The 12,725-nt window shown below is 54.7% G+C and overlaps 2 protein-coding genes across 2 annotated transcripts; one reads left to right on the forward strand and one right to left on the reverse strand.

Annotated features, from left to right (window-relative positions):
• Positions 1–1,004: 1,004 nt before the first annotated feature.
• DUSP3 (dual specificity phosphatase 3) lies at positions 1,005–6,706 on the reverse strand. Its single transcript, XM_075561916.1, has 3 exons — positions 6,494–6,706; positions 3,237–3,463; positions 1,005–1,368 (listed from the first exon to the last, which is right to left on the reverse strand). Exons 1-3 carry the CDS (start codon positions 6,616–6,618, stop codon positions 1,169–1,171), a joined length of 552 nt encoding a protein of 183 aa, XP_075418031.1. The 5' UTR covers positions 6,619–6,706; the 3' UTR covers positions 1,005–1,168.
• Positions 6,707–8,282: 1,576 nt separating this feature from the next.
• CFAP97D1 (CFAP97 domain containing 1) lies at positions 8,283–11,541 on the forward strand. Its single transcript, XM_075561917.1, has 5 exons — positions 8,283–8,406; positions 9,110–9,180; positions 9,851–9,969; positions 10,785–10,908; positions 11,485–11,541. Exons 1-5 carry the CDS (start codon positions 8,283–8,285, stop codon positions 11,539–11,541), a joined length of 495 nt encoding a protein of 164 aa, XP_075418032.1.
• The last annotated feature ends 1,184 nt before the right edge of the window (positions 11,542–12,725 follow it).

Raw genomic sequence — 12,725 nt, forward strand, 5'->3', positions numbered from 1 at the left:
GGTTTGCTCTGTTGAGGTATATTTAATCCTAAGGAAATCCTTGCGTCTCTGTGGGCATTTCTATGCTCTGACCACTAGCAGTCACCCTGCCCACTGGCTTCAGACCAGCGGTGCCAATGGGGTTGGTGTCTGCCTGCGACAGTACCCCACGCTTGCCCCCCCTCCACATGCATGTCCCCCCTTCGTACCGACCACATGATGTCTAGTGGCCCTTTTGTACATGTTAACCGCGCTCCTCGGACGTCACCAGAAGTCATGGCAATCGTAAGGACGTAGACTAGCTAGATCGGAAGGACACTTCTAGGTTAAAATAGCGCACGCAAGACGACACCATGTGATTCGAAGCATCAGTATTCTGCGTAAAAGCGACAGTCTGCCTGGGACCCAGTTGGTTGGAACTCATAGCGACCTTCTAGGACAGGGCAGAACTGCCCCCTGTGGATTTCTGAGATGTTACCTCTTAGGCGGAGCAGAGCGCCCTTCGAAGGTTCAACAAGTCAATCAACACGGAGTTTTGGCCTTGCAGGTATACTGATACAGGTGAAACTTTTTGGTGTGTTCCAAGTAATTACAGGGATCTCTTTATAAAAAATAATCAGAAATTTCTGCTGAAACACTGCACAAGTTTCTACAGTCATTTTGGTGTCCCCCCCCCCCAATGTCACTGCGGATCCACACCCCCCCTACACACCCTTAGTCATGCTGCCACTAGTGACTGGGGGCAGGGTGTGGCGTGCTGAGATGGGGGGGGTCAATGGTGTGGTGGGGCACAAGGGGCCCAGGTTTACATAGCTCCTTCCCTAGGGCCAAGACGCCACAGTCCCAACTCAAAAGAGAGCCCAGCAGGAGGGTGAAGGTCATGACAGGCCCCTGGGAGTCCACAGGGCTCCTGTCCCCAGTGGCTGGGGAGAAGTGAGCATGCCACAGGTCCACCCCACTGGGCCCCCACTGGGAAGAACATCACAAGGTACAGGAAGGAGACACACCAGGGAGCAGAGGACGGCTTCTTGGCAAGTGTCTTTATGCGCTCCTGACGGGGCGGCGGTCCAGGGCTGGGCTGGGACAGACTCAGTGGCAAGTGTCTGGCGATGCTAACAGTAGGGTACACTGATTCCTAAACATGGCGGCTGGGGACACTCCCCCTGGGGCCTCCCCTGTTGGCCCAGGGTTACAATTTCCCCTCCTTGACTAGTCTGTCATTGAGGCGGCAGAGTTGGGCCAGAAAGCCATCATTGGGGCCAATCTCACGGTTCTTCCTCACGATGCTCAGGGCGGACTTGACGTCCATCTTCTGCCGCAGCATGAGGTAAGCGATGACCAGAGTTGGGGAGCGGCTGTAACCCTCGCGGCAGTGGACAAGGACCCGGCCTGCAGGCGGTGGGGGCAACAGTGTGAACTGGGCTATTCACTCACCTCCCAACTCGGGTCCACAAAACCCTTCCCAGAAACGCAGACGAAATCCACGAGACAAAGGCCACGGTACTAGCCAGCGGAGCGACTCATAGAAAACTGAGGAAGGAGGTGGTGTGGAACTCTTACTACGTGACTGGAAGCGGGTGTTGACTGGCACAACCACTTTGGAAAACGGCGTGTCGTGACCGCCCCTACTGAAGTTGAGCACACTCATCCCGCAAAGGCCCACCAATCCCACTCCCAGGCACCGCCCAGCAGGAAGGTAGGTGTGCACAGTGTTCACGACACGAAATGCACCAGAATGTTCCTAGCAGCATGGGAAGTGTGTCTTTCCCGACACTGACAAAACGAGCCATCTCCACTCTCTCCTATGGTGATACTGGCTGCTTTCCGGACCTCACTCACCTGGAGTTCGGTCAGATCTAACAGGCTTCACCACTGCCATGACTACATCAGGCTGCAGACACCGTGGGAGTTCAGGGGTCCCGGGACCCCTGTAATTCTGACCAACTAGCTCCAAGCTCAGGGGTTCCCACTATCCCCTCAGCTCCATGAGGGTAGGGAGGGCTGTCCGTTTTTGCCCCAGCACTTTGCAAGCAAACCAAGCAATTAATGGAGAGGGGGTGACAGGGCAGGGGGGAGTCGTCTGAACCCTACAACTTGCTCAACGGGACCTTCACAGGGTAGATTCTAGTCTCCTAGGTGTGGCTCACAAGGCCAGCTTCCCAAGACTCCCAGACCATCCCAGGCTTGCTTCCCATGTCTGTGTCTTTGCCTACCTCGTGACCTCCAATCGGAGCATCCTCTCCCTGTTGGCTATGGGGAATACGCCCCATCACCTCTTAAGACCCCATCGTGTAGTTGCTTTGTCGGTGTAGAGGTTGAGGATGCAAATATGTGAAATCCTATGAGTCTGGGCTTAACATTTAACTTGCTGGTTATTAACTGGTTGACCCTTCTCTCCTCACAGTGGGGACCCTGGTGGTGCAGTGAGTTAAGTGTTGGGTTCAAACCCACCAGCTACTCCCAAGGAGAAAGTGGGGGCTGTCTGCTCCCGTGGATAGAGACCAGCAGAACCCTGGACGCTTTGACCCTGGGACATCCTTTGGGTCAGGAGCTGAACTCCCCCACTGTGCTTACAGAAGGGCAACAACAAAAACAGATTTACCGTTAGGCCGTTTCAATGCCACTGAAGTTGGGGTGGGGAAGGGGGACTGGGCTGGAGAGTGACAGGGACAGGATCATGAAGGGCCCGCCAGGAAAGCTTCCAGACTCCCTAGCTCCCAGATAGCCATGAGCTATCCACTAATCAGGTGACTGGAAATCACTGGGTTAAGGAGGCTGCCCAGGATCAGTGCAGAGACCCGCTAGTCAGGGGGACCGGGCCTATTAGGGTAGAGAGGAGGGAGAGGCTGGTGGGGGGAAGGCGTGCAAGGGAGAGGGAGGCGTGTAGAGAAGCAAGCCACAAACAGGAAAGCCCAGCACCCAGCTGCTCAGTCACTGCCCACCCTTCCAGCATTTCTCTCCCAGAAAGGTGCCGTGCAGCTTGGCTCAGCCCAGCTTCATACTCAGAAAAAAGACTGCAGGAAGCCCATTTATAAAAGGTTACTAAACAACCTTCAGACAAAACACAAGGACCCCGGGACTGCCATCAAGGGGGACAGCTAGCTCAGGGCGCAGGGGGTGGCCCAACGCTCTCTTTCTCCAAGAGAAGGGAAGCCAGGGGGGTTCCTAGCGGAAGTCAGTGTGGGTCTGTTTTCTAGGACAGTCCAGTCAAAGCCACCTCATCCCCCGCCTCGCCCTCTGGGCAGCAGGCCACTGACCGTTCTTTTGCGCCAGAGCCTGGTCAATGAAGTCTGCGGCCTTTTCGAAGAAGGCGCTGAGGTTGAACTCCTGCGTGTCGTTGGCCTTGATGCCCAGGTAGGTGATGCCGGAGTCCTGGTAGAAGTTGGCACTCGTGTTGACATGCATGAAGGATCTGCCCTCGGCAGCGTTCAGGACGTGAGTGATGCCCAGTTTCTGCAGCTTGGGGATGTCTTGAGCCACAGACCTGGAGAGGCGGCAGCACAGGGGATGGTAAATAGACCGCTTGGCAGCCCCAGTGGGAAGACACTGGGGAGAACGCCAAAGTAGCCAAGGCTCACAAAGCAAGGAGCCTTTCCACAGCCCAGGCCCTGCCAGGTTCTCCCCTCCCACCTCATCTCATGGCCCTGCCCCCGGTCCAGCCATATCTAATAACAGGCAGCTCCTCCAAATAGACTGGGCCTGGCAGACCCTCCGTCTGGAGTCCCTTCCCACACTGTCCCAGCAAACCTGCACCCCACTCGTCTTTCACCCCTCTGCAGCGTGCCCCAATCTCCTCTCCATTTCATTTGGCATCACGTCTCTGATTCTCTGATACACTGGGGGCTACACCTGGTCCCTGGAGCTGGGCCTCCTGGGCCTGAGTCCAGCTCAGCCACTTAGCGGCCAGTCAACCTCGTGGAAGTTATTGATCTTTGCCGTGCTTGTTTCCCTCTCCGTCAAAACGGACCAAGAGATGGGTTTACCTAGGTCAGCACTTCTCAACCTGTGGGCCGTGACCCCTTTGGGGGCCAAATGATCCTTTCACAAGGGGTCCCCCGATTCATCACAGTAGCAAAATGACAGTGATGAAGAAGCAATGAGAATAATGTTATGGTTGGGGGGTCACCACCACATGAGGAACTGTGTGAAAGGGTCGTGGCCTGAGGAAGGTTGAGGACCCCTGACCTAGGTCTTCCAGTTGTTCTGAGTCTGAAAGGACCTTCTTCTCCACTGACGGAGCCTGACACTTCCTGGGTGTCAGCGACCATTCAAACAAGGTGCCCTCCTGGTGCGGTGGGTTAAGCATTTTACAACAAACCCAAAAGGCCCAAGGTTCAAGCCCACCAGCCACTTGGCAGGAGAAAAGTGAGGCTGTGGGCTGCCGTCATCCCTGGCCACAGAGATGGCAGCCACAGGGTTTGCTATGGGTGGGACCAGGCTCCGTGGCAATGGGTCTGGTGTAAGTGAACTAGTTGAACACTGTTGGTGGCTGGTGGCTGGTGGCAAAGTCCAGCCTGGTAGTTTCCCGTCCATAGCCCCAGCACCTGCGACAGGAGTGCTGCGTAGGTAACCATGGGGTAAGTGAGTGAAGATGGCAGTTGTCACATGCCAGGCAGGCTGTGTCCTTCCGTAGATTAGCAAGTACAGTGGCCCTCTCCCCCTCCCTCAGAGTGTGACTCCGTGTCACCCTCCACCAGGCGGAACCAAGGCCGTTGTGAAGTGCTAGATCAGCACAGTCAGATGGCCCGTCATTTCATCTACAGCAGTTCCCTAGATCAAGCGGCAGTCACCACTGTCCCTTAGGCAGGGCATGGTGTGGATTGCCCCGCCTGCAGCCCTGCAGGAAGGAAGGGTGGCGGTGTCTTCACGGGATCAACGCTGGTCCCAACAGGACACTGGACAGAGGAAGGATGTGAATGCTCACACAGGTCAGGAGCTGACCTTGGTCTCTTGAAAGCGTGGCCACACAGGCTCCATCTCTTCCCCAGAAGGCCCGAATCCTGGGCTGGCCAGAGGGGCTCCGGGCAGGGTGGGGGGTGGGATGGATGGGTCAGGGGAAGTGGCTCAGCTGATCTTCCTGGCTACACCATCCCCCTTCAAATCAAGAGCAGACTTGCCTGGGGGAAGGAGTGTGCTTTCTGGGGTGGATACCTCTGGCTACCATCAGCCCCACCCACCGGTTCACAGCCTTGATCCCCACTGGGATGTGGTGAGCAGCCTCCCATCAGCATGCAAATGAGCCAAAATGACAGGTTGTGCTCAGGGTCCTGTGCTGCCTGGGTGGTTGGATGGGGGTACTCGGAACTTTGCAAGCTTTTGGCTAAGATTGGGGGACACTTCGCTCGATTGTAAAGCAGTGCCAAGAGAAAAAACCCAACAACAAAGCAACTCGCTTGAAGAATCATGCCTGTTCACCTCGCTTCTCTACTCCTAATCCAATAGCCAATGAATTCACCATGATCACCACTACCCCTAAGAAGCAGTGTGCAGTGCCTGAAACAAACGCAGTAGGCGCTCAACGTGGTGAGTGAGTGGATAAGCTGTCACCCACCCCCCCCCCCTTCTACAGGGCAGTCAAGGAGGGTAGACTCCAAGAGGCCCCTACCCTCACAAGTCCTTCAGCCTTCCCCTGACCACCATTTTCTCCAGGCTAAAAGGAGAAGGAGGGGGCTAGTTCTGGGTTTCCAACTTGTAGTGCTTTGTGAGTTGGTGCTGTCCTCCGGAGACTGGTAAAAATCCAATCTAAGCCTTCCTCAGGCTGGCTCCGCTAATGCCATCTTTGCTTTGGGCTGCGGGTCAGCACCTCTGGGAATAGCTAACAGCAGGCCTCTCCTGCTCCGGAGATGTTTCCATTTGGGGAATAGGAACTTGGAAGCAATACATGAGGAAAGCATTTCCTGGGAGCAAGGAGCTGGGAGCCTTTTCTAGGCAGAGGGTCTTAGGAGGCTCACCACGGATCATTCTAGAATCCCGTGTAAATCAAACCCCATCCAGAGGGCAGGGGAAAGGGCAAAGGCACTCTGGCCTAGCGCTCTGGATCCCTGGCTGGGGATTTTTCCACTCGGGGATCTAAGCTTGCAAAACCAAAGTTCCAAGCCGGCATGTGACGTCAGCCCATTGCCATGGCAGCGAAGGCCGACTTGCCGCGATGACCTCATTGCAGAACTAGGCAGCTGTCACATGACGCGCAGGCAGAAGACCGGCCGCGGGCGACAGAGGGCCACCTGTTCAGTGAACATGGAAGCCGGACCACTCCCGCCCCAGGCCGGGTCCCTAGCGGATGGCAGCTTCCGGCCCAACGCTGAGCAGACCCAGCGGGCCCTGTACCCCCACCCCCTCGGGCTCCATGCACCCGCGATCGGGAAGTCGCCGCTGGTCCGGGATGGGGCCCTTACCCCACCCCGCCCCACAGGGGACGTCTCGCCCCAGGACCCCCTGCTGGGCTCCGGAACCGGCTCTTCTCCGCGCCCCTGCTTTCGGGTGGGCGGGGCGCCGGGCTAGTGGGGCGACTCACGCGTTGCCCACGTAGATCCTGGGGGTGACCTCGTTGCAGGGCTGGCTCGGGAGGCTGTAGCAGCCGCTGCCGTCCGAGAGCAGGTCGTTGAGGTCCTGAACGGAGAGCTCGCACGGGCGCGCCATGGCGGCGGCCGGGCCCTGCACGCGGGGGCTGGAGCGAGCGAGGGGCACCGGCTCCAGGTCAGCTGGGCCGCGGCTCCCGCTCCGAGGCCCGCCCCGTCCCGCCCTGGGGGCGGGCCCCGCCGCGCGGGGGAGGCTGCGGAGCGCCAGGCGCCGCAGCGTCCGCCGCAGCCAGCCGCGCTCCACTTCGCAGCAATACGGCGCCCGGGGCGCCGAGCGCACTCTCCGGAGGTCCCCTGGGCTTGTCCCGGGGCGAGGGAGCGACTAGACCTTCACGGAGGAGTTTCGGGGTCCTCTCCCCAGCCCTAGCTAAGACATTTTCCTTCTTTGTAAACTGGGGGTGGGGTGGGGGTGGGAGTGGGGTGGGGTGGGGGTGGGAGCAGGAGTGGTGACTTCCCTCACTGGACCAAATGCAGGACGCAATAAATGCTACTGTTGACGGACGTGCGCCCACGTGGCGCTCAATGTTCAATATAACAGGGACCCCAGGATCCGACTCTGCTGTGGACCAGCGGGGTGACAGCACCAGGGACTGGTCAGAAATGCACTCAGTCGCCGCCCCGGACCTGCAGGGAACGGAACACGCAGGTGACCAGATCCCAGAAGATCCTGGTGAAAGTGCAGGGTGGAGAGGCCCTGCTGTGGGGCACACAGACTGGGAGTCCACCGACAGAAAAGCTTGGAATCTAGGCAGGCGGGCTTGGAATTTTGACCCTGGAAGAGCCTTTCCAGAGCCTGTTTGCTGAAAAAACAGGGAGAATCAATCATATTACCATCTAAGTCGTAGGTTGTTGAAAAGGTTCCACATGACATGACGTGGTGTGTAAAAGTACTGAGCAAGTACTATGTACTAACTCTTGTGCAGCTCTTTCCAAGGCAGCGCCCAGCCCACTTGGAGCTTCATGGTGCTGTACTTACTGAGCTGCCCTTAGTGCGCAAAGCAGTCTGTCTTGGAAGGACACCACCCTCCCCCACTGCCAGGAACATGCCAGCCCTTCCCTAAAGGAGCAAATCCATTCCCTAGAACCCAGAAACCCCACATCCTGAGCCCAACTCCGCCACGACCTTGCTCTGTCTCCTTGCTGATCTGGGTCTCCCACATGAAGGGACTGGAGGAGAGTTATCTTTCCATCTCCCCAAAGCTGGCCCTCCTGCTGGCCCAGCAGCCATGACTGGAAAGACAGCTCTATGGCAGGTTCTTCCTGAACCCCTAATAGCAGTCAAACTAAAAAAACAAAACAAAAAAACACCCTAAACCCACTTGATTCCCACTCACAACAAATCCCATAAGACAGGGTAGAACTGCCCCTGTGGGTTTCTGAGACTGTAAAATCTCACAGCTTTAGAATCGGACAGCCCAGGATACAGAAGCAGGTGGGCATTTCCTTACTCTGTGCCTTCTCCCCCACTAAAACACGGCACCTTTCCCCTCTGGTGTTGGCACCTGCAGCGCCAGCAGGCAGCGTGGCTTCCTAGTCCCTTGAACCTCATTGTGACTTGCGCCTAGGATGGCATTCAAGGTAGGAGCTCTGCTGTGCCTCTGCCTCTCCTGACACCCTGTCCCTGATGTCATAACTGGGTAACTATGACAACCTTTTGTGGGACAGCTAAGCACTTCACAGAAGAGCCTAGGACCCTCATTTCTGAAGTGAGATTAGGAAGAGAAGATGAACAATTCCCTGGATTACCTGGCCTACCCTGTAATCGTCTCTAATCACAGGCAGAGCACAACCTTCAGGAGGAAGCTGGACTATGGCCATTACATATGTCACAAGAACAGAATACAAATAGGTACGGGGGCAATGTGGGCTGGCTGCTGCTATTAGGAAGGGGGCCCAGTGGCACAGTGGGTTACAAGTGAGCCACCAGGTCAGCAGTTCCCACCCACCAGCTGTGCCACAGGAAAAAGACTTTCCCTTTCCGTAGAGTTAAGAGTCTTCGAAGCCCACAGGGACAGTTCTACCCTGTCCTAGTAGGTCACTAAGAGTCGGCATTGACTCAGTGGCAATGAGTTTGAGGGTTTTTTGTTTTGTTTTCATTTGAGTTTGACTGCTTTCGGGGAAACCAGCGCAGTTTGTAAATTGGCAGCGATACAATCTCCTCTGTGGTGTCGTCAGCAGACATGAGAATCAGTGATCTTTAGCTTCCACCAGGGAGGTCATTTGATGGAAACACTCATTTAAACTCTCTCCAGCTGAAAGAACCTAGAAAGAGAGGCGGACTTTAGCACCCCATCAACAGCCCTGTAACACTGGGAGGGGGGCAGAGAGAGAGATGGGAAGGGCATTTACCTTTGTAGTGTTGAGTTTCTGGCCCCTTATCACTCGGTTCTCACTCTTCCAAGGTATCGATTTGAGACAGTAAACTAAACTTCTTGCGCTGGATTAGGCTCAGAATTCAAAGCCATGCTTACGTGCTGGCATTCTCCTCCAGAACTTCGGTGGGTTCTCGGAGGACCCCTGTGCTATAGCTTGGCTCTCTTTTGTCCCTCTAGTGAAGCCTGCTGTTGACACCAACCCCCCCGTGGCACACACAAACCACATTTTGAAACTGAGCAAACTACAGGTATTTATTTGTTCTTGCCATCTGCAGCTGCATTTCCCTTCATTCCCCCTCTGTCCTGAGTCCCTGGGTAATGCAAACAGTTAAAAGGTTGGCAGTTCGGGCCCACCAGAGGTACCTCAGAAGAAAGGCCTGGTGATTGACTTCTGGAAAACCGTCCATGGATCATCCTGTGGGGGCACCTGTCTACTCTGATGCACACCGAGCCAGAGGGGACTGGACAGCAGTCGAACAACATGGTTGGCTGGCTGCTAGCTCCACCCTAAAGAGACCCAGCTTTGGAAGCCACCAAAGCAGCCCTGGTGGCCTAGTGGTTATGCATCGGGCTGTGATCCATCGGATCAGCAGTTCGAAACCACTAGCCATTATAGGAGACAGAGATTCTGATCCCGTAAAGAGGGACAGTCTCAGGAATTCCCAGCGGCAGATCTATCCTGTCCGATAGGGGGGCTACGAGTCGGCATCAACTCAATGGCAATGAATTGGCTGGAAGTGCCCAGCTAACCCAAAGATTGGTGAATACGCCTCATCCCCCTCCACAGTACGCCAGATTTCTTAACACAGTTCATCTCGGTCTCTGAGGTGACTCTGAGAGAAGCCCCTTTGCCACCTCCCCCGGAGAAGAGTGACGCTGGTCACCGTGTGTTGAAACGCGTGGTGGGTTTCTTACCAGGTTGAGCAAAAGAAGATAGACAAAATCGAGTATGAAAATAAGCAACTGTGTCAGAAAATTGCTAATGCCCACCGGGGCCCCGCCAAGGTGGACTGCTGGAACGAATATTTTTCCAAGAGGTACTGTCCCCCCATGTTTTAGCTCCAGGAGGTCCCCACCCCCTTGTGGAGTTCTAATGCGAGGATCCCCCAAAGGAGAGAAAAACTTCAGGAGTTATCTTGAGGGACCACCCCCGAGACCCTGTTTTGGAGGATGAAAGCTCCCAGCCCCGGGCCCTTGCTCTGCCTCCAAAGAGCCGATTTCAGCTCTTCCTAGCCCGAGTTGGTGCACGAATGCTCCAGCCCTAGATGAGTCCCAGCTGGCGTTTGTTGCAGTTTGTAAAAGGATGATCCAGCATTGGTAACATCTGTTTCACGACCTACTATGCGCTAGGCCTGGGAAATACTCAAGGTCTGATGGAAGAGACTTTTCTGTAAATAATGAGGCCTGTGACTAAGAAGAATTTAGCAGGGTCAGGAATTCAGTGGGTCGGGATGGATGGATGTGGATGGGGGAGCGCCCGGATACATTTCTGTATTCTCTGCGATATTCTGAAAGGGGTTGAAAGCAGAAGAGAGTGGGGTCAGAGCCATTTGTGTTGTAGCCCCCCTCCTCCACAGATCACTTAAACCAGCCATTCTCAGTCGGGACATTACAGCCACCTGGGACCCAGCCCATGCCCACCCCCCACCCCCACTCCCCAGTAGCGAATCACTGATCGAAACCCACAGATGCTTTGCATGTTTCAACAGCCAGGTATCCTGAGATGTCAGGGTTTGGGGATACCATGTGCCCCCCACCCCGAGGCAACCTACACATCACGATTTCATGACTGCCTTTTGCTTCCCAGAGGAGTTTGACTTCTTCACCCATCTCGGGTTTTTGTGTCTTTCAGCTTAAACCGGGAAACAAGGAATCGGGAGCTAGTGAGAATCACCGTGGAAAATCAGGGCATTCTGAAGAGGCTTGGTGACCGTAAACCCCACTATGACCGCAGGGCAACTGAGATAGACTGGCAGGCACGTGGGCACTGTTATTCCTGAGCACACACAGGCTCCTAGGAGTGGAGAGAGAGAGAGAGAGAGAGAGAGAGAGAGAGAGAGAGAGAGAGAGAGAGAGAGAGAGAGAGAGAGACACTAAGGAGGGACCCCCTGGGCAGCTGAGGGCCAGATCTAGTGAACCCCAACAACTGTTCAGAGAAACCCACCCAGAGCAAGCAGAGCGAACAGCAGGAGCAAACAACCCATCAAGCAAATAGCTCAAGTAATCTCCTTGGAAGCAAAGCTATTATGTGTCAGTTTCAGAAACGAGTTTATAGCTTCATCTCGCATCCCTTAATTCTCTGAGACAGGCCTAACGTACAAGCCGAGGAGGATGCGCAGAGGATCCAGTTTGTGGTGGATTTGCTTTGTGTAGGAATAAATAACCCTTCTCTTAAGAAGCAGGGTGGATGGGAGGCAGCTCTGGTGTTTGCAATATTTCTGATCCCGGCTTAGGTCTGTAAACCTTTTCCTAGTCACCTCTGGGACGGCTAGCTGCAGCGTTCGCCCAGCTCTCTCGTGTTGACATGAATCTCTCTCTCTCTCTCCTTTAAGAACTCAAGACGCTACATCAGAAATACAACAAGGTACCTTCTCTCCCAAGACGAATAGGTATGTCTTCGTGTAGCTGCTCTTGACAACAGGACATCTTAATCCTCGCTGCACGAAAGCCCAAAGAACTGTATCATTGGGGAGCCAGGGGCCCAGTTAAGGGGATATATTTTGCTCTTTTTGTATAATATCGGCACCCAGCCTGCGACTTAGAGCCAGTTCCCGTCCCTTCCTCACTCCGTAGGACTCGGGGAGGAGACTATCTTTTGTCGTCAGCTTGGCCATTTCCCATCCCACTCAGTTACCAACTTTGAGAAGTGATTTCTTCCCCTCGGACATGCATGCTTCTCCCTGGCTTTAATGTTGTGCCAAAGCGATTGGTGGGTTTCCAGGAGGATTCCATGGGGTGGCCGGGGTGGCTTTCTGATGTGATAGCATTGGTAGGGCTGAGTGTTTTTGCTTTGTTTGAGGGATGGGGAGAAATGGACATCCAGGCTCTCCAAAGGACAGTTCTAGACACTAATGCTTTTTCCCCTCTTTCCCCTCCCCCCACCCCTAAATGCAAGATTTGTCACCATGGGAAGAATCTTGAGAAGGCCCTAGGATTTCTTAGCTGCTTAGAATCTCGAGACACTCCCAAGTGGCTTGAGCACTCCATCTTAGGATGCTACAATAAAGCTTGGAACATAAAACGCGTCCGTTCCATTTAAGATAACATACTTCAGTTGGCTTTTGAGGCAACTACAAATGGTTTCTGGTCTCACCCCGAACCGGAGACGGAAAGAGATGGAAAGATGCCATGAGTATTTCTAGGTGGGGTCCCTGGAACGAGAGAGAGGGACAGAGAACGGTAGCGCGAGAGAGAACACGTTAACCCTTTAACATGCATCGTCACCATCATGGGGGGGAGAAAAGTTCAAGTGAGAGGGTCCAGCCACAAGTTCAACTCTGTCCAAAAGGGGGTAGGAAGCACATGACAATGTTAGGGTCAGACATGAGGAGAGCCGTTGTGGGTGGACAATGGAAAAGAGTGATTTGTGGACATGTCCTTGCATTCACAGGGCAGCAATAGTAAAACTTGAAAATACCTGAAAACATGGTGAGACGATGCTGCGTGAGTTGGCAGGCTGACTTTGAGTCTGACCTTTTTATTTTGATATAATAGTGGGTTCATGGGAAGTACAAAGCAACGCACCCTGAGGTCCAGCCTTCACCCAGCCTCCCCGTAACCTCTTGCACACCTG

This window comes from Tenrec ecaudatus, chromosome 10, assembly GCF_050624435.1.
Source record: "Tenrec ecaudatus isolate mTenEca1 chromosome 10, mTenEca1.hap1, whole genome shotgun sequence".
Taxonomy (NCBI): Eukaryota; Metazoa; Chordata; class Mammalia; order Afrosoricida; family Tenrecidae; genus Tenrec; species Tenrec ecaudatus.